Source organism: Barbatula barbatula, assembly GCF_947034865.1.
Source record: "Barbatula barbatula genome assembly, chromosome: 19".
NCBI lineage: Eukaryota > Metazoa > Chordata > Actinopteri > Cypriniformes > Nemacheilidae > Barbatula > Barbatula barbatula.
Window position 1 is genome coordinate 16,585,278 of NC_136782.1, and position 18,596 is coordinate 16,603,873.

The 18,596-nt window shown below is 37.3% G+C and overlaps 2 protein-coding genes across 2 annotated transcripts; both read left to right on the top strand.

The window, feature by feature from the left end:
* Positions 1-2,941: 2,941 nt before the first annotated feature.
* LOC306908064 (olfactory receptor 52Z1P-like) lies at positions 2,942-3,889 on the top strand (the record flags this gene model as incomplete). The annotated part of the gene is made up of 1 exon (XM_079480650.1): positions 2,942-3,889. The coding sequence occupies one exon, from the start codon at positions 2,942-2,944 to the stop codon at positions 3,887-3,889; it is 948 nt and encodes a 315-aa protein (XP_079336776.1).
* A 10,186-nt stretch (positions 3,890-14,075) lies between these two features.
* On the top strand, positions 14,076-14,636 carry or40a1 (odorant receptor, family 40, subfamily A, member 1; the record flags this gene model as incomplete). Its single annotated transcript, XM_079480651.1, has 1 exon — positions 14,076-14,636. One exon carries the CDS (start codon positions 14,076-14,078, stop codon positions 14,634-14,636), a length of 561 nt encoding a protein of 186 aa, XP_079336777.1.
* Positions 14,637-18,596: the final 3,960 nt, after the last annotated feature.

Below are 18,596 nucleotides of genomic sequence, written 5' to 3' on the forward strand. Positions count from 1 at the left end.
TACAAATCATGCAACATTTGAACACATTGAGTTGACTGTCGTAAAAACATTGGCAATGACAGGAAGTGTCAGTTTTTTCACAAATGAACGGTACAAATCGTGTTTCCGGGACAATTGGGTAGCAACAGACCAAAGCCGTTTTAAAAGGAAGGCCTACAAAAAAGCATAACAGCTAATGGTAACGCACTGGCTAGAACGGAACGCAGGAAAGGAAAGTGGAAGCTAGTTCTTTAAATGATGTCAATGGGTTTTGATAGCCGTTATGGGCTATTACTCTCAAGGGAGTATATAGGGCCACTTACATGCCCAGGAAGAGAGCTTTGGTAAACCCGTCCAGGGGGCAGCGGTCTGCAGGTACAGATATACCGCCATGGCAAGGGATGTTTGGGCGACCTACTCATGCACCTCCAGGAAAAAAAGTATCAGATACAAAGTATCCAGGTACAAAGAAGCCCGAGCAAGCACTGCTGACATGTCCATGTCAGCCTCATTCTGGGATCAACCGGCCGTAGTCAGAAGCTCCAGGGAGTCTGCATGAGTCCCATCGGAGATCGGTTTGGTGAGTTCATCTGGGCATGAACGGCCTGTGGCAGTGACTTCGGCCGGTTACCGTCCATGGGAGTCCCCATATCACCATCGTCGTTGCAGATGGCTTGGTAGCCGCTGCGGAACGGGAAGCAGACTATGTTGTGGCTGCGTCCCAAAGAACACAACCAACTGTGACCGCAACCCCTTGACTGGCACTTGACCAAAACGCCCATGGGAAGTCGCACACGCCAGGACAAATCCGCTGTTCTGTGTCGTAGAATCCAGTAGTCATCGAGAGATGATGCACTCCGGAACCTAAAAAAGCATATGCTAAGAACAAAAAAGTGAATGACTGGGCACAAATTTTGCACGACCATAGAGCAATTATAATAGTAAATTATTTATATAGTAAATAAATATAATATATAACATACATATATAACATACACACATTCAAAAACAAACATTCATATAGGAATGAGCTATATTTAACATCACAGCTTTATTATTTGTTTGGTTTTGTTAAAGGTTATACTTTCAGTGAAAAACCTTCTCTGCCTCCTCAGTGTATTCTGTAAGGCATCTTTACAAACTTTAACAGATTTCTCTTACATGAATGTTAATCAATATGAAAAAGAACCTGTTTCCGCAGGACGAAACTTAGATAATGATAATCATCAAATCAAGCATGTTTTATGATATCATTAAGCTCCAGTTTACTTCAGATGCTGCTTATCTTTCTACAAGTGACAATTTTCCAAAACCATAAATGAGTGGATTCAGAATAGAAGGAAAGATAAAAACAGATTATCCACACCACATATTTACAAAAAAATGACTACATACTGTAGTATAATATGCAAAGCAGACTTCTTGGCAAATCAGATGATTACTGCATTTTGAGTTATCCTTATGTTGTTCCAGTTGCTCATTGTTTACCTCATTTGTAAATCGCTGCAAAATGACTAAATGTAAATCATATGACTTTATAATAGCAGACATGATAACTATTAGTAATTGTTAAGAATTCACATTATTTTGTATTTACAGTACAGTAATAAGTAGCATAGTCGTATTTTAAGAGGATTAACTGAGACGATCGTCCTTCAGCACTCTTGAAAAACACTTTGTAGATATGTATTTATCTTATTTATGCTCATTGTTAATCATGGGAATGCTGATATTTCTTTAATTATTGGCCTATACTTCAAATGAGTCGGCCTATTATAAGCTATAATATATTGCCATCTGCTGCCTTTTGACTTACACTACAGTTAAGCATCCAAATGATATGAAATATATTTTTAAATGTATTTATGCTTACATACTAACATAAAACAAAACGTAACTTTTCTGTAATTTCCGTAGTTTGTTGTGCCAGTAGCATTATTTGGAGTTTTCATTTACTTTACAGGAAAATTTGAGCAGTTGTTTAAACAGTAGTAAATATGATCTCACTGGTGAGTAAACGTTGATAATAAATTTAAATATGACAAGCTTGCAATCATCAAATACAGTAATTAAGGAATGCATTAAATGAACACATTTTAGAATGCATTACATTGAGAAAAACTTATTAGAGGCTTGGTATGGACAAAACCAATGCAAAACAGCAATAGATATTTGAGAAATAAATAAAATAAAATGTCCTAGTGATTAATATATATTATCTCAGTAGAAATTAGGGGCCAAGCATTTTTGTTGTTCTGTCACTGCCATGTACGCTAATTCACCTGAAGTAAATAAAGACCGTCAAATGTATTTAGCCATAAGCAGATGTATTTCGGTCCTATGATGTTTATTCCTCTTTTTATATTCAGTGCCATGTGTTTAAAAAGGATGAAAATAGAATTGTGAGTATCAATATAAATTAATAAGTAATATATTAAATAATTGACCAATGAATAGCCTATATATAAGTAGATTAATAAATAATAATATAAAAAATATTAAATAATAATAAGTATATATAAGCAATAAACTAAAGATTTGTTCAAGTTGACAGGATTTTTTATTTTGTCACTTGTTGGCTGGTCAGCTCTAGTTTTTGAAATGCAGACTTCAAAGGACGTTGCCCCCGAATTGGGACACAGCTATTGACTGATTCATAGGACACATGACGTCAAATACACACATCACAGACTCTATTTAAACTCGAAATGAAAATTCACCCACCAGACAGATCACATCAGATTATAGGTGCTAAATCAGTCAATCAGTAATGTTAAAACACTATAGATAAAGTACAATTGGCATGTTATTTGATAACAGCTGTCACTGTGGGACGGATTTCTAAATGTACAGACTTTTTTGTAATGCTTTGAAATATTACAGCATACTTGTTTGATCTTTTACATACTTGTAATATGTATTCTTTTCTACTCTTTTTAACAGTTCTTTGCAAAAACAGATTATGTCTTCAACTAGCAACATCTACAATGTGTCATCTCTGCTGTCTCTTCAAAGCTTCGACCTACCCCCCGAGAAGGCCATCGCTGCGTTTGTCTTCGCCGCTGTGAATTATACCATCATATTGTTCTGCAACTGCCTCCTCCTGTTTACTATCATACGCAACAAGTCTCTCCATCAGCCCATGCACATTCTGCTTATAAATTTGCCTATTAATGCACTCATTGGTTCCACAGCCCTGTTTCCACATATCATGCAGAGGCTCCTCTTTGACACCAGTACCATAACGTTCTCTTCGTGTGTAACTCAAGCTTTCTTTTTACATTTGTATGCCTTTACTGTTGTGTTCATTTTGAGTGCTATGGCATATGACAGATATGTCGCCATCTGCCAGCCAATGAGCTACTATACCATTATGAGCAACAGTCATCTTGTGAAAATTATCTCATTGGTTTGGCTTACTAATTGGGCACTGGTAGGTGTTCTTATTATTTTGTTGTTGCGTTTGCCTCGATGTAGGTCTTACCTCAATCATTCATACTGTGACAATCCATCTCTGCTGCAACTGGTCTGTGGAGACACGACCATTAATAACATTTATGGATTGTGGTACACAGGTGTCTCTCAGATATTAAGTGTAGTTCTAATTTTGTACACATACTTGCGGATCGTCATTGCTTGTTTCAGAAACAAAAGCTCCTCTAACATGAGAAGTAAAGCGTTGGAGACGTGTGGTACACATCTAATCATTTTCCTTTTATTTGAGTGTTTAGGCCTTTTTACAGTTATCTCATACAGGATAAAAGATATTTCTCCGGACGTAAGAAAATTCAGTGGAGTAGCTGCTATGATCATTCCACCGACATTGAATCCTATAATATATGGACTGAGAACGAAAGAAATCAGGGTCAGTGTGTTGAAAATGTTTAAGCGAAAGGTTTATGTGTCATAATGTAAAAGGCATTTGGGATATATTGTTTTAGTGTTAGTTTTGCAGTTTCACATGCAAAGTTATTTTATATTCTTGCAAATTGTTTCATGCATTTATGTAAGACTTATGTAGATTGGTTTTTATCTTTATAATGCCTTGCTCCATTGCAGTTCCATCATAAACAAATGTCAGAGGTTTTCATCAGCTATGCTTTTTCATAGGAAAGCTCTGATTTCAGTCTTTTTGAAAGAGCAGAAAATGTGACTCAGCCAGGACAGATGTTACGAGAAGGCCTGTAGTCAACAGTGCAACACAATTCCAACCAAAGTCTTGCAGGTTACGGTCAAATATGACATAATGGAAATTAAAGTTAAAAATTCTGACACAATTGATTCATCCTCATGTCATTCAAAACCTGTATGCATTTCTTTCTTATATAAAATACAAAAGAATGTTTGAAAATATATGTCTTATGGTTTGTGCCCAGACAACGGAAGTCAAACAGGTGCTGGTTGTTTGATTAATAAGGTCGCTCAAAATATTCTTCTTTTGTGTTCTGCACAAGAAAGAAAGACATACACATTTGAAATGACACGAGTGTGAATAAATGATAAAATAATTCTCATTTTTGGGCAAACTATCCCTAAATTACATTAAAATAAAATTCCAGTTGTTGACCACAAGATGGAAACCTTAACTATCAATGGTACCAGTGTCACAGTCTATGGATGTGCTCTTTTCAAATCACACTCCAACCTGTCCATCATATTATGAAATATATTTTATTCTTTCTTAAACAAGTAATGTTTATTTGCAACCTTCATTGTGGATCCCTCAAAAGCAATACTAAACATTTTTACAGTAGCAGAACTGTAAATAGAAATTTTATAGGAAATATCAAAGTAATGTGATGTAACTTATTTATTTCCCCTTGTGTTGATATTCAAGATTATATACATTATCACCATGATATCTTGGTTGTCCCATAGTGAACATATAGGCACAACTGTGGACCTTTGATAAAAATGAATGTTTACAGTTATATATTAAACATTGGTATAAAATAGAATACGAGTGAGTATTCCTCTTTTTTAATTGAGTGAGAGTTTAAAAAACTCTTTAAAAATCTAACAAATCAGTAGGCTTGATTTCAGTACTGACACTGTGATGACTTATGAATGCTCCTCATGATGGATGTCAAATCATTAAAGGCCCAGTTTTTGATTTACAGCGGCAACTAGCGTTGTATAATGGATTTGCAACGAATCTCTCAGTCAAAACACGACGGTGGCCACCACAGTACGAATAGATGTCGCAAAGAATGGACTTGTGTCCTTGCTAGATCGGACTTGGCAAGTTCAGACTCAGGAGTTTGAACTCGTGAGGACACAGACCGGTTTTATTAGAAATGGAACGTCAGAGCACTTGATGCACCAATCCTAATTCACCTAATAGCATTTTTTATGTAACTTTAGGATTAATAGAAGTTAAATGAAAAAATATGACAAAACACAACAGTGTTTCCTGTCGTTTTGATTTTAAAAATATTAATATGAGATTCTGGCAACATGACTGTTCTGATTTTATATAGAATAAAATTATATATGATGCAAAACACAATGCTTTATTATGATGCAAAATACAATGCTTTATTATTAAGCGTTAGAAGTATGTCCAATAGAGAATATAAGCAAATAATTTAGTCAAAAGTATAGAAATATAGCGTCATAAATTGGACAATGATACATCCGGGGATTTAACCGTTCTTGTCTAGGGGTGTCTACTTCACATTTAGACAGACCCTCCCAAACTTCCCTACGCACTTCCCCTCTGGGAAAATCCCCGCCATCTTTTTAAAGTGCATTCCACTTCGTGAAGTGAACGAGGGAGGTTTATATGGACAGACCCTCTATTAGATATTGTGAGATTTGATTGCATAATACTTCTAGCTAGCTTAGTTTACAGTCAAAGTTTATACTATTAATGTTATTATTGTGTAAATGTATTTTTATCCAATAGCTTATACAGCTATTGTCATGGACTGTGACGGAGAACCCAATTGCAGGCAGCGAAACGGGGATGAAGGGGTTAACAAGGACTTTAATAATATAAAACAGAAAACAAAAACCCACGAGGGGGTATCAAGACAGTACACAATAACTAACACCATAAACTGAAAACTAAACACTCAACTGGAACTCAACTATAAAGACTAAACAAACACTCACAAAGACTAGCATAAACTTCAAAGATTCTGACACGACAAGGCTTAGGACAGGGTAACAAGTACAACGAACCAGCACAAGACAATGAACACGAGGATGTTTTAAAGGGAGACAGACAAAGGATAATTAACAAGGGTCAGGTGCGGGTACTGAAACACTCAGGGAAGGTTAACGAGGAAACGAGATGGCGGGAAACACTGACGAGACACGAGAAAGCACATGGCTTTCTCACACAAAACCTAAGGCTATGCCATGACTCCGCTGCAAGACCAAGAATAAACATGACATGATAGCGGAATCATGACAGCTATCTATAGGTAGGCTATTTTTATATTTTCTACAGCAACTGATATGTATATAGAATGGTGCATGAAACAAATATATAAGCGAATAGGGGTTTATTTAATATTTCTGCTTCAAAGTAAATACCAAGTGATCAAGGGCAGAGTGCGTTCCATTTAAACCTTATTCACGAGTTCCGCCAGTAGTAAGCACTTGTGCAACGTAAGCAATGACGCACATTTAGGAGTCAAGGAGACTGAGGGAAGTTTGCGAGGCGACGGCATAAATATTGTGTTAAGCAGCCTAGATGTCAATTTTTTTTTTCATCTTCCGCTTATCCGCCGCCGGGTCGCGGGGGCAGAAGTCTAAGCAGAGATGCCCAGACATCCCTCCCCTAAGACACTTCCTCTAGCTCTTCCGGGGGGACACCGAGGCATTCCCAGGCCAGCCGGGAGACATAGTCCCTCAAGCGTGTCCTAGGTCTTCCCCGGGGTCTCCTCCCGGTGGGACGGGCCCGGAACACCTTCCGAAGATGCTGAACGTCCTGGTTTGAAGGGGCCAACACGACAACATCATCAGCAAAGAGTAGAGACGTTATCGTACAAAACTCATGTGGATTGGTTGGGTAAACTCCCATGAACCCTCCAGCACCCTGTAGAGGGTGTAGAGCTGGTCCAGCGTGCCACGGCCCAAAGTGCCAAAGTGCTCCGACTGGGGACTCTGTCATTCTACTGGGGGACTTAAACGCCCATGTGGGCAACGACAGTGACACCTGGAGGGGTGTGATTGGGAGGAACGGCCCCTCTGATCTGAACCCGAGTGGTGTTCAGTTATCGGAATTCTGTGCTAGTCATCAGTGCACGCGGCACCAGGACACCTTATGCCGTAGGTCGATGATCGACTTTGTGGTCGTTTCCTCTGACCTGTGGCCGTATGTCTTGGACACTCAGGTGAAGAGAGGGGCAGAACTGTCAACTGCTCACCACCTGGTGGTGAGTTTCTAATGTGTATATTCCTAATGTAGGTATTTGTGACTCTGTTTTACAAAATGTTGGTATTGCCAATGTCTGTAATATTTGGTTACATACATTATCGCTTGTGATATATTTCTAAAAAGCATCAATATATTTTTTGGGAATTGCATCCATCACAACAGCAATTTACTTGGGTTTAATTGGTATTTTACCTATAACTGGGCTGCTACTGATGACATTTCACAAAACCACAAGTACAGACAAGAACGTATATTGAAAAACGGCCTGTGTGTGCTCATGTTGACGTAGGGAAGAGATCATGCGGCCATTAGAAAGACTGTAGAAAGAGCGATGTCTTTTTATTAAAAACATAGCACCATTGTAAAATAGCACCACCAGCACCCTTAAAAGAGAAACACGTATACTGGAGCGCAAATGGAAACAAACCAAATTAGAGGTCTTTAAAATTGCGTGGAGAGAGAGTGCAAACTTACAAAAAGGCACTAAAAGCAGCAAAGTCTGAGCACCTCCGTAACCTGATAGAAACGAACAATCTAAAACAATCCAAGGTTTTTATTTAGCACAGTTTTTATAGCTAACTATAGACCGATTTCAAATCTCCCTTACCTGTCAAAAATACTAGAAAAAGTAGTGTCCTCTCAGTTATGGACTTTCTTAGAAAATAATGACATACACGAAAAATTTTTGTCAGGCTTTAAACCGAATCATAGTACTATATGTACCATAACATACTTCTAGATCGCTTACACAATTATACTGGTATTGAGGGACAGGCACTACAATGGTTCAGATCTTATGTATCAGACAGACATCAGTGTGTACATTTAAATCAAATCTAACGCAAGTAAATTATGGATTACCTCAGGGATCGGTTCTAGGACCCTTGCTATTCTCCATATACATGCTGCCCCTTGGAAACATTATTAGAAAACATGGTATTAGCTTGCACTGTTATGCAGATGATTGTCATGAATCTGCCTTCATGTCATGTCTATTCTTGGTCTTGAGGCAGATTCATGACAAAGTCTTTTGTTTTATGTGAGAGAGAGATGTTGGGTCGATCGGCTTTCTTGCTCTCTCTCTGGTCCGTGTCTTTGTTCCCGCCATCTCGTTTCCTCGTTAACCTTCCCTGAGTGTTTCAGTACCCGCACCTGACCCTTGTTAATTATCCTTTGTCTGTCTCCCTTTAAAACATCCTCGTGTTCATTGTCTTGTGCTCGTTCGTTGTACTTGTTACCCTGTCCTAAGCCTTGTCGTGTCAGAATCTTTGAAGTTTATGCTAGTCTTTGTGAGTGTTTGTTTAGTCTTTATAGTTGAGTTCCAGTTGAGTGTTTAGTTTTCAGTTTATGGTGTTAGTTATTGTGTACTGTCTTGATACCCCCTCGTGGGTTTTTGTTTTCTGTTTTATATTATTAAAGTCCTTGTTAACCCCTTCATCCCCGTTTCGCTGCCTGCAATTGGGTTCTCCATCACAGTTCATAACAGATGATACCCAGCTATATATCTCATCAAGACCAGATGATTCCTCCCAGCTATCCCAATTGGCAGAGTGCTTTGATGATATAAAATATTGGATGACTTGTAATTCCCTTCTTTAAATTAGAATAAAACATAAATATTACTTATTGGACCAAAGACACGTAAACCGAATATTTCAGATTATAACCTGAAAATTGAAGGCTGTACTGTTACCCAACAAATACAGTAAGAGATCTAGGTGTTATAGTAGACAGCAACCTGTCATTTCAAAATCACAACTCAAATGTCACAAATGTTCCACCTTAGAAATGTTGCCAAGTTACGAAATATTCTATGTGTTGCTGACGCGGAGAAGCTTATTCATGCATTTGTGACCTCAAGACCTGACTACTGTAATGCACTACTTAGTGGTTGTCCTGCATCATAAATAAACAAACTACAGTTAGTTCAGAATGCAGCTGCCAGAGTTCTTACCAGGTCAAGAAAATGCGATCACATAACCCCAATGATATCAACCCTTCACTGGCTATCTATCACAATACAAGCCATCACGCTATCTAAAATCTCAAAATGGACTTTTGATAACACCTAGAATAACTAAATCCACCAAAGGGGGTCGAGCTTTCTCATACGTAACACCTAAACTCTGGAATTGCCTTCCAGACTGTGGAGGGGGCGTGGTTAAGCGGAGGTGGCAGCGAAAGGGTGAGGTAAGCGGTGTGTAAGAAGGTCAAACACCTGTGTACTGTTTCAGTAATTGGTGGGGAGACGGTTAAAAGCCAGCCGAACAGACGAGGAGGTAGACGAGGAGTGGAAGTGAAACTTCTCCTGCAAGACGATGTCAAGCAGTGTATTGAGAGACAACCAGTCAATATACTATTATTAGTTATTGTTTGTTAAGAGCGCAGTGGCGCCAACCAATAAAGTTATAAATAAAACGTGAGGTGCTACCCAGCCTACGCCGACCCTGTCTCCTTTCTTCCCTACCATCACGAACTGTATTACACCGACGCTATTCGAGAATCAGATACACTCGCCCAATTGAAATCTAGATTAAAGACACATCTTTTCAGCCAAGCATTCACTTAATGCAAATTTGCTTAATAAACGACCGGGAGACTGCATTTATTAGATATTATTTACTAGAATAAATAGTTGTGGCCTAGTGGTTAGAGCGTTGGGCTTGTGATCAGAAGGTTGCTGGTTCAAATATCATTGCCAGCAGGTCATGACTGAAGTGCCCTTGAGCAAGACACCTTACCCCTGATTGCTCTGCAGTAATGTGCCACTGTAAAAAAAACTACTTGTAAGTCGCTTTGGATAAAAGCGTCTCCCAAATGAGTAAATGTAAAAGAATTTATCCCCCAAACACAGAGGATGCGAACCCATTGAAACCTCAGACCTCCTTTTCTCTATTCATATACTTGACTGCTTCCCCCTGTCGAGGCGTCGGAAATGTCCTATTGGGGAATTCAACTGTGCTAAAATAGTGGGATTATAACACCTAGTCCTTTTATGCAAATCATCCTCACACTGTGTAATACATCGCAGTTGTGAAAAATATTCTTCAGAGCTGTTTTAAAAGTGTTTTGCGCGTCACACAACCATTGTTTTCCTCCGGCAGGCTAATAATATGGAAGTGTTAATACAAATAGGAAGAGCGTTGCATCATTCACTGCCGTGTTCAAAAATAAGGTGGATACCGCAGGGGAGAGAAAACGCATGTTGTAGAATTGTTTGTCCGTTTAGGCCTGCTTTGCAAAACATGGTGAAGAATTCAATGTATGTATGCCCTGTAGGTATGTAGATATAAAAAGCTTATTCTAAGGTATTACAAACATAACGGTTCATTACGCGAAGTCTTTATACACCTCTGAAGAAATTGTTTTGTAAATTATATTGCATTTCTGTCAATAGATCCTCCTAAAAAACCTGTATTGTTCCTGCTTTGTACTGCCCTGTCTTAACATGTGAATAGTGTTTAAAGAGTATTTATTAATGCCATTAATCTCTTCATTTTTTCAAAGCAGCTTTACAAAAACAATCACAGAGAAGATGATGTAGTTTATATTACTAAAGAAAGTTAGATTGTTAATTGGTGAATAAACTTCTCTCCATTATGCTGCACATCAAAGTCATGTGACAGCTTACTAAAACAAAAAAGTGTTTCATTAAGTACTCATTTTATTATCAGGTGACCTGTTAAGTGTTATTGTTGTCTGTCAACCTTTTGTATACTGTAGCAACAGTACTACATAATGTTCATTAGTTTAATGAATGTACTTTGTTTGTTTCTATAGCGACTCTTGGGAATCCCGGGTCTGTCAAAACAAGATAATGAGTCTCTTAGGGATACGCAGGAAAAATGTAAATAGGGAGCAAAATAAATGTGTATAGTTATATTAGAAATATAATCTAGTTACATCAGAAATCTCTATGGTTCTAGTTTGTGATGAAATGGCCTATTTTGTAAAACTGCTTCATATATTTATGCCGAATTCATTTTACACAAGACCTCTCATCAGCACTAAACATGTTTTGAGATTTTATGTGACCTTTGTACTGTATGGCTTAAAGGGACAGTTCACCCAAAAATGAAAATTCTGTCATCATTTAATCGTTTAAAGCGTGTATAAATGTCTTTGTTCTGCTAAACACAAAGGAAGATATTTGTTAGAATGCCAGTAACCAAACAGATCTCATCCCCCATTTACTGCCATAGTATAAAGCGGAAAAAGGACTATGGGAGTCAATGTAGACACAAGTAGACACATCATATTTTAAAGGTAAAAAGACATTCTCTGCTTCATGTTTGCACATACTTTATAGAAAACCTTACTGAATTACCATTAATGGTTAAATCAAGCGTAGATTCAGTTCTGCAGTCATGTACAAGTCTAGCTTGCATCAGCCGATCGCATCAGGTGCAGCTGATCGACGTTAACCAATAGTCACATACGACATATAATTATAGTACTTTTATAGATTATAGATTAATTATAGATACCAATGTATCACTTTACCTATTGATTGCTATCAGGATGTTAAAGCGGCCATTACACAGACAATTTCTGTATATCTCATGTTTATCTTGAGTACTTACAGTAAAGTATCACATCCTTCAAATATCCGCAGAGTCTTTAGTTTGATAACATTTATAAAAGACAGATACAGCTGTATGATTATTTCCGAAAATATGCAACGTGTGGGGGGAGGGGCGGAACTAAAGCACGTGCGGACACATTGCCAAGGAAACACAGACATCAGTTTTATTTACCGTGTGCGTTTCATGTCCAGCATCTTTTAGCGCTCGGACCGCCGCACCATCTATCTGTTTCAAACGATGTCCAAATCCAGCGTTATATCCGCCATTTATATAACGTTCATCACCCAAATACAGCGAACAAACAACACAGCTGAACTTCGCGAACATAGTGCTCTCTCTCTGAGTGAAAGTGACTTGTGAGCATTGCCCTTCTCCCACACTCCATGGTTGATGTGTGCTTTTCTGGAGGAATTGTGCAATAAGGGACTAAAATAAGTTGTTACGTACGATTCGTCATAAAAACTTTCAGAAACCTGTACGAACACTGGGGCCGTGTATCAAGCACAGAAGTACTACGTAATACGTCCAACTCATTTTTTGACAAGTTAACCATGTTAAGCATGAGAAGACAGCACGTTTAACATTTTAAACTAGTCAGAATGCACGACACACCTTTGCAACACCCCTTTAAGAGACTTCCAACCAGCCTACTCAGCCTTTAAATATTGCTATTGTTTAATTATTTGACTACTGTGGTCCTGACAGAACTACATATCGACTGCACATACCTGAACAGTACATTCAAGCTAATTATACTTGAGTCAAATTATCCAAACACTATGGCATACATCAACAACTAAAAAGAAGCGCTTCAGGCTATCCATTTTAAGCTACATTCATAAATATGAGAAAAAGCTAAGTACATTTACATTTAGGCAGACGCTTTTATCCAAAGCGACTTACATTGCATTGGGTATCTGCAATCCCCTGAGATCGAACCCACATCCTCCGTTGTTAACGCAATGCTCTTACCATTGAACTACAGGACAGCTAAGTAAACCTTTGCTCTTACTCGAGGAATGATCACAAAAGAACATAGCAATGCTCAGCCCTTGTGCCGTCTGTTTGCTTGAACATTTTCGTACTAAACACATCGTGTTCACTTGGTGAAAAATTACTTCAGAGCTATAAGAGCGGAAGTGGCTTAGCCAGCTGAGATTTTAGCGGAAGTACGCCATCGCCATCTTTGAAAAGATTTCAAAAAAATCAATGAAATTCAGTTGTGATGACTGACTAGTCTTTACAATAATTATATAAAGTTGTGCAGTTTGTTACTTATTCTAGTCGTAAAACTTGAAATGATAGACTGGTCATGTCCCCTGCTTAAAAAAAAGATGTTGAACCAATTGTCTTATTCAATAAATGCAAAGATCCTATAGAACAAAGCTTGGAGTTGTAATTTTATGCATTCTGCTTCAGCAGTGAGTACAATGGTTTTTTTTTTAACAGTAAAGAACATCAATCTAGAACACAAATGTGGTGTTTGATTGGAGGATGATGACATCTTGCCTTTGAGTTACTGAGAACAAAATGTTTGGGTTTGTCTTTGTCTCTATGGGCCAGATTTAATCACCCGAAATGAAAAGACTCCTTCATACCCACTACACCCACACTATGTGAACAAAAGTTGTGTTTAGACATAATAACTCTACTAATGAAATACTCATGAGAAACCTTTTCTCAATTAGTAAGGCATGAAACAATCTAATGATTTCTTTCTTTGCACAACAACAGTTAATGAGACCCAATTAACAGTTTAAAAGCTTTATAAATGAACCTTCTTTCCTGCTGGAGCTTTGCAGACCAAAGCCAGTTTCAAGAACAATTGGTAGGATTCTTTTTGTTTTGTTTTAATTTGCCAGTTGTCAATTTATATAGTTTTTTAGCGTGTCATTTTGTATATAGCTGTTCTATTTATGAAACTATGAAGATATGGGATCAATATACATTTGGCTTTATGCAACTAAAATATATGCATGATCTAATGTTATTTCTTGGGACTATTGGGAATATTTGTTATTGTATGTCCATTTTAACAAATGCTTTTCTCTTGAAACCTTTTGTAAAATGAACTAAAAACTTCTTGCAACCTTTTTCCTCTCAGATTCACAGGAGCTCAAATGAATTTTTCAGTTGTCCTCAGAAACGCAACGAATCCTATCGATGATGGATTTTATCTAGTTGCCTTCCGTACTTTGGCCAACAAAAACTACCTAATTTTGGCCTTGTCGACTATCTACATCATTACCTTGCTTGGTAATGTTGTTCTACTGGTCCTCATCCTTATGAACTCCAGTCTACACAATCCCAAATATCTCGCTGTGTGCAATCTAGCCATAGTTGACATTTCAATGAACAGTGTTATCATCCCTCAAATGGTGCCCGTCTTTGTGTTCAACCAGAATAGGGTTTCATTTGGAACTTGCTTCTCTCAAATGTTTTTCATGCATTTCTTTGGCGACATGGAATCATTCTCTCTCGCTCTCCTGGCTTACGACCGCCTGGTTGCCATTTGCTGGCCCCTGCGATACCCCACAATTAACACCAATCTGAGGATGATGCTCATAATAGCAGGGATTTGGTCTCTGGTTTTTCTGCTGGATATTTTCCCAGTCACTCTCGCTGCCAGGCTGCCGTATGCCGTATGTTCTAGGGAACCTGCGATTAGTTCAGAATGTTGATGTTTTTACAGCTGTTTTAACAGTGTCTGTTACTCTCCCCCCAATGCTGAACCCCATCATCTACAGCTTAAAGACAGATGAACTGAGAGACAAGTTATTGAAGATGCTTAGAAAGCCAAAAGTGGGACAAGCGATCGATAGACATTAGGTAAACGGTTATTGAAATTCACATCTCTTCTGATAAAAAAGGCACTTTTTATTTGAACAAAAGCTTTGTTAATTTACGGGGAAACTTGTCTGAAATGTTCTTGATTTATGTTTGACATGTTTTTGGTTCATTATGACTATTCCTATAGAATTGTATTCATTTTCTCTCAAACTTAAAGTACAAACAAAATAGATGTTTGAACAATTAGTGTGCATTAAATCCAAAAGAAGGCCCTATTTAGATTGTGTAGCCTTTTTACATCTGACTATAGTGAACCATTCTTAAAAAAGCTGATTTTTTTACATGACAAAATGCTAATTTGTTTTTGCACTGTATATGTATTGTATTGTACAGAAGGAGGCACTTTATTTTGCACCTGTGTTAAATAAAACATCTGAATGATATGTTTTGCATATATACTACATATGCTTGTTTTTCAGACTTGCCACAATAGCAATTCAATGTTTGTCAAGGAAGTGCTGAATCTTCAGGCCTATCTGAGGACTAAACCAAAATTCACTGTTGACTGCAAGTGTGAAAATAATAAGTTCATTGTACTGTAAATACAGTGACGGTTAAGGAATATCTAATATTTAATTTAAAATATGTAGACTTATATTTAAATATTGTCCAGATATAATTCTTAACTTCAGCTGTGTTTAAAGCATAAATGATTGGATTTAACATTGGTGGAACAGCATATGAAAGAGATGTGTTGATGATTCTTTCATTGGGAGAAAGAGTAAGGATGATTGCAGAAATGTATATGCATATCATGGGAAGGAAAGAAACGCCTACTAACAACAATACACCCCTCCCAAGACATAATTTTACTAAAGCATAGATAAGAGAGGAATATTGTCAACGGTGCTGCAAAGAGCTGTGAGAAGTTTCAAACTGCTCAAATTACTGCATTCTTGGACCAGTAGCCCATTGAGTGAAATTCAAGGTTAAATTCAAATCAAAAGAATGACAACAAGTACTTTTGTTTACCACTTTTTACATATACTGTATATTTATGCACGTTTCAAGCTAATTTTTTATTAATCACAAAATTAGATGAGTTAGTCAACCTAGTAAAAACAGGTAAAAGAGGAGGTAACTGTCATGTGATATACAACAAGTGGAGCAGTGTGATTGATGGGTAACCTTACTTTATTTAGGGAATTTTTACTGATTAATATAGCGATTTTCCTCTGATTTTATATTAGTTTGCTGTGTTTTTCTTTGGTTTGTGGTGGATTGGTTTATTATATTGTTTGCTGTGATATTGCTGGACACTTAATAGCACGGTTTCCCTCTTTCACAAACTGTAATACTGAGAAACACTGATTGACACACCTGTAAACCCTGATCAAATCAACTATTTCATTGGCCAGCTGATCAGACCATCCCAAATAAATATGAGGCAAGAGCTCTTACCAGGAGGGGAAAAATGCTCTGGCGTGGACATTTTATTCTCCCTCAGCGGTGTGGCTGACTGGAACCCTGTGCTTTGGTGGAGCTGACTCACAGATCTCACAGTGTCAACGCTCACAAAACCTCAGACTAAAGGGAAGTGGTCCTTTTCTTCCACACTGATGTGTGTGTTAGTTTTTGAGTATTGAGCTGAAGACCCGTTCTAGTTATTGCTTATTTTTGTGAAGGTGCCAGGTCCGGTGGTCAGCGGTGGAGCACCAGATACGGCAGTATTGTTGATGGACCCACGTGAAGTGCAAGGAAGCAGCGCAACACGTTATCTACTCAAAGTCCTGCTGACAGAGGAAACACTGAGCTAAATCCAGACGGGACTGGATTTGGGTATTGTTCACCCTGGGCCAGAACATTGGACAAACCCTGATTTTATTTTTTCCCTGGGTCTTTGAGGAGATGTCATTTTAATATTGTCATTTTAAAGTTAACTTATAGAAATAATAAAACACAGTTTTTATATGTATTTCTTGTGTCGTTCTCGCTGTGTTGGTGTGGCCGGAAATCTAAATTTATATTTAACAGACTTTTAATCTGTTACATAACCATAGCTTCATTTTAGAATTCCCATGGACGGCAACAACAACAATGTTAGCTGTCATTACCAAACACGTTATTATAGCTTTACATAGAACCAATATTGTCATTTACAGGGCATTGAAGTTACTATATCGTGTGCATTTTGCCCTTACTTGCTGAAACTTGTGCTCCTTTATGTGAATGCATGTGTATTATGAGTAGTTGATATCGCTGGTGTTTTATGTGGGAAAAGGACATGACTGCAGCCGACGAGAAGGCCAAAACCAGCATGTCCAGTGCAAAAAGGCTTTGACTTTGTTCTACCAGAAATACTCTGGAGGCAAGAATACAAGACAACATTTATTAGACAACTGATCCGTGACAAGGTGCAAATATGGTCAAATATATGGTTCTGGGGGCTGACGGCTGTCTATTTACGTTCATTTTTTTTATTAAAAGTTGTTTTCTGTCTCCTTCCTTCCTTTTATGGATCTTTGTCACAAGTACTCACACATCCCACGAGCATTGAAACAATACAATGATGCAACATATTGCATCCTTAATGAAGCAAAAGGCTTTTAAATGCTAATGAGAATCAATAAGCAATCCATTAATTTATTTGACATGACTTGACACACACTGATAAGTGCTTAAATTTAAGTATAAATTAGATATATCAAAATATTATATATTGGTTTTAAAATGTTAAGATGTACAATGACAAATTATGTTGGAGCTGGATTTTACTAACCTCAAAACCCACAAGTAGATTCAAGCCGGATGGGGAGTGTGTGTGTATTAGTCCCAGTCTCCCTTTATAATCTCCCTGGAGTGCAAAACTGTCCTGAGATATTATAGAAGATAATGAAATATAATTTTCACAATGACCTTTGGCTCAGATAAGAATTCACTTTCTGATATTAATTCAATTAAATTCACATTGTGCAATGTTCCAAAGCAGCTTTACAGGAGTAAAAGAGAGAAAAACTGAAAAACACAATAAAGGTAAAACACAGTACATGGTGTTTATAGAACAAGCTAAATTATATATATTACTTTATTCGAATTTGAAAAATAACAATATTGTCTAATAATCATTGGCAAAATATTCAGTGTAATATAGTTAGATAAACTCCTTCCAGTGATTGCTACCATATCTATTAAATATTTAATAATAATAATGTGTATAAATAAAACTATCCCTGTTTTTGCATAACTACCTGTTTATGAGCAGTTGATGAACCGTATGTGTCATATGTAAGGAAAAAACTTGAAAACAATTGGAATTTGTATTTATATTTATATTTATGACATAAAAAACATAACATGTATATTCATTGAACATTTTTCTACATTTTGGCTATATACTATATGCATATGACACACGTGCAGGTTATTGTCAGTATATATATATATATATATATATATATATATATGTGTGTGTGTGTGTGTATTGTATAAAGTATTTGCTTTTAGATACACTGATAATATTAGTATCAGGAATATTCTTAATGTATTGACTGATATCAGAAATTGTGACTAAACAAACTTTAGCATGACACAAAGGGTTTTGTTAATGACCTCTGCTGTAGAGATTTGAAGGTCTTTTTGTTAACAACAGACACCCACAAAGTGAGCACACACTCAGTGGGAACGAAAAAAACAATTAGCAAATGAAGACTATGGGGAAATTCCATGCATCATTCAGACTTACTGATACTGTCTTTGTGTTCCTGCAGATTAACAGAGAGAAAGAAATTCAAAAGCAAGAGTTCAAGTCAAATTAATGGACACAAAGCAAAGAAAGCATTGAACCACTGACA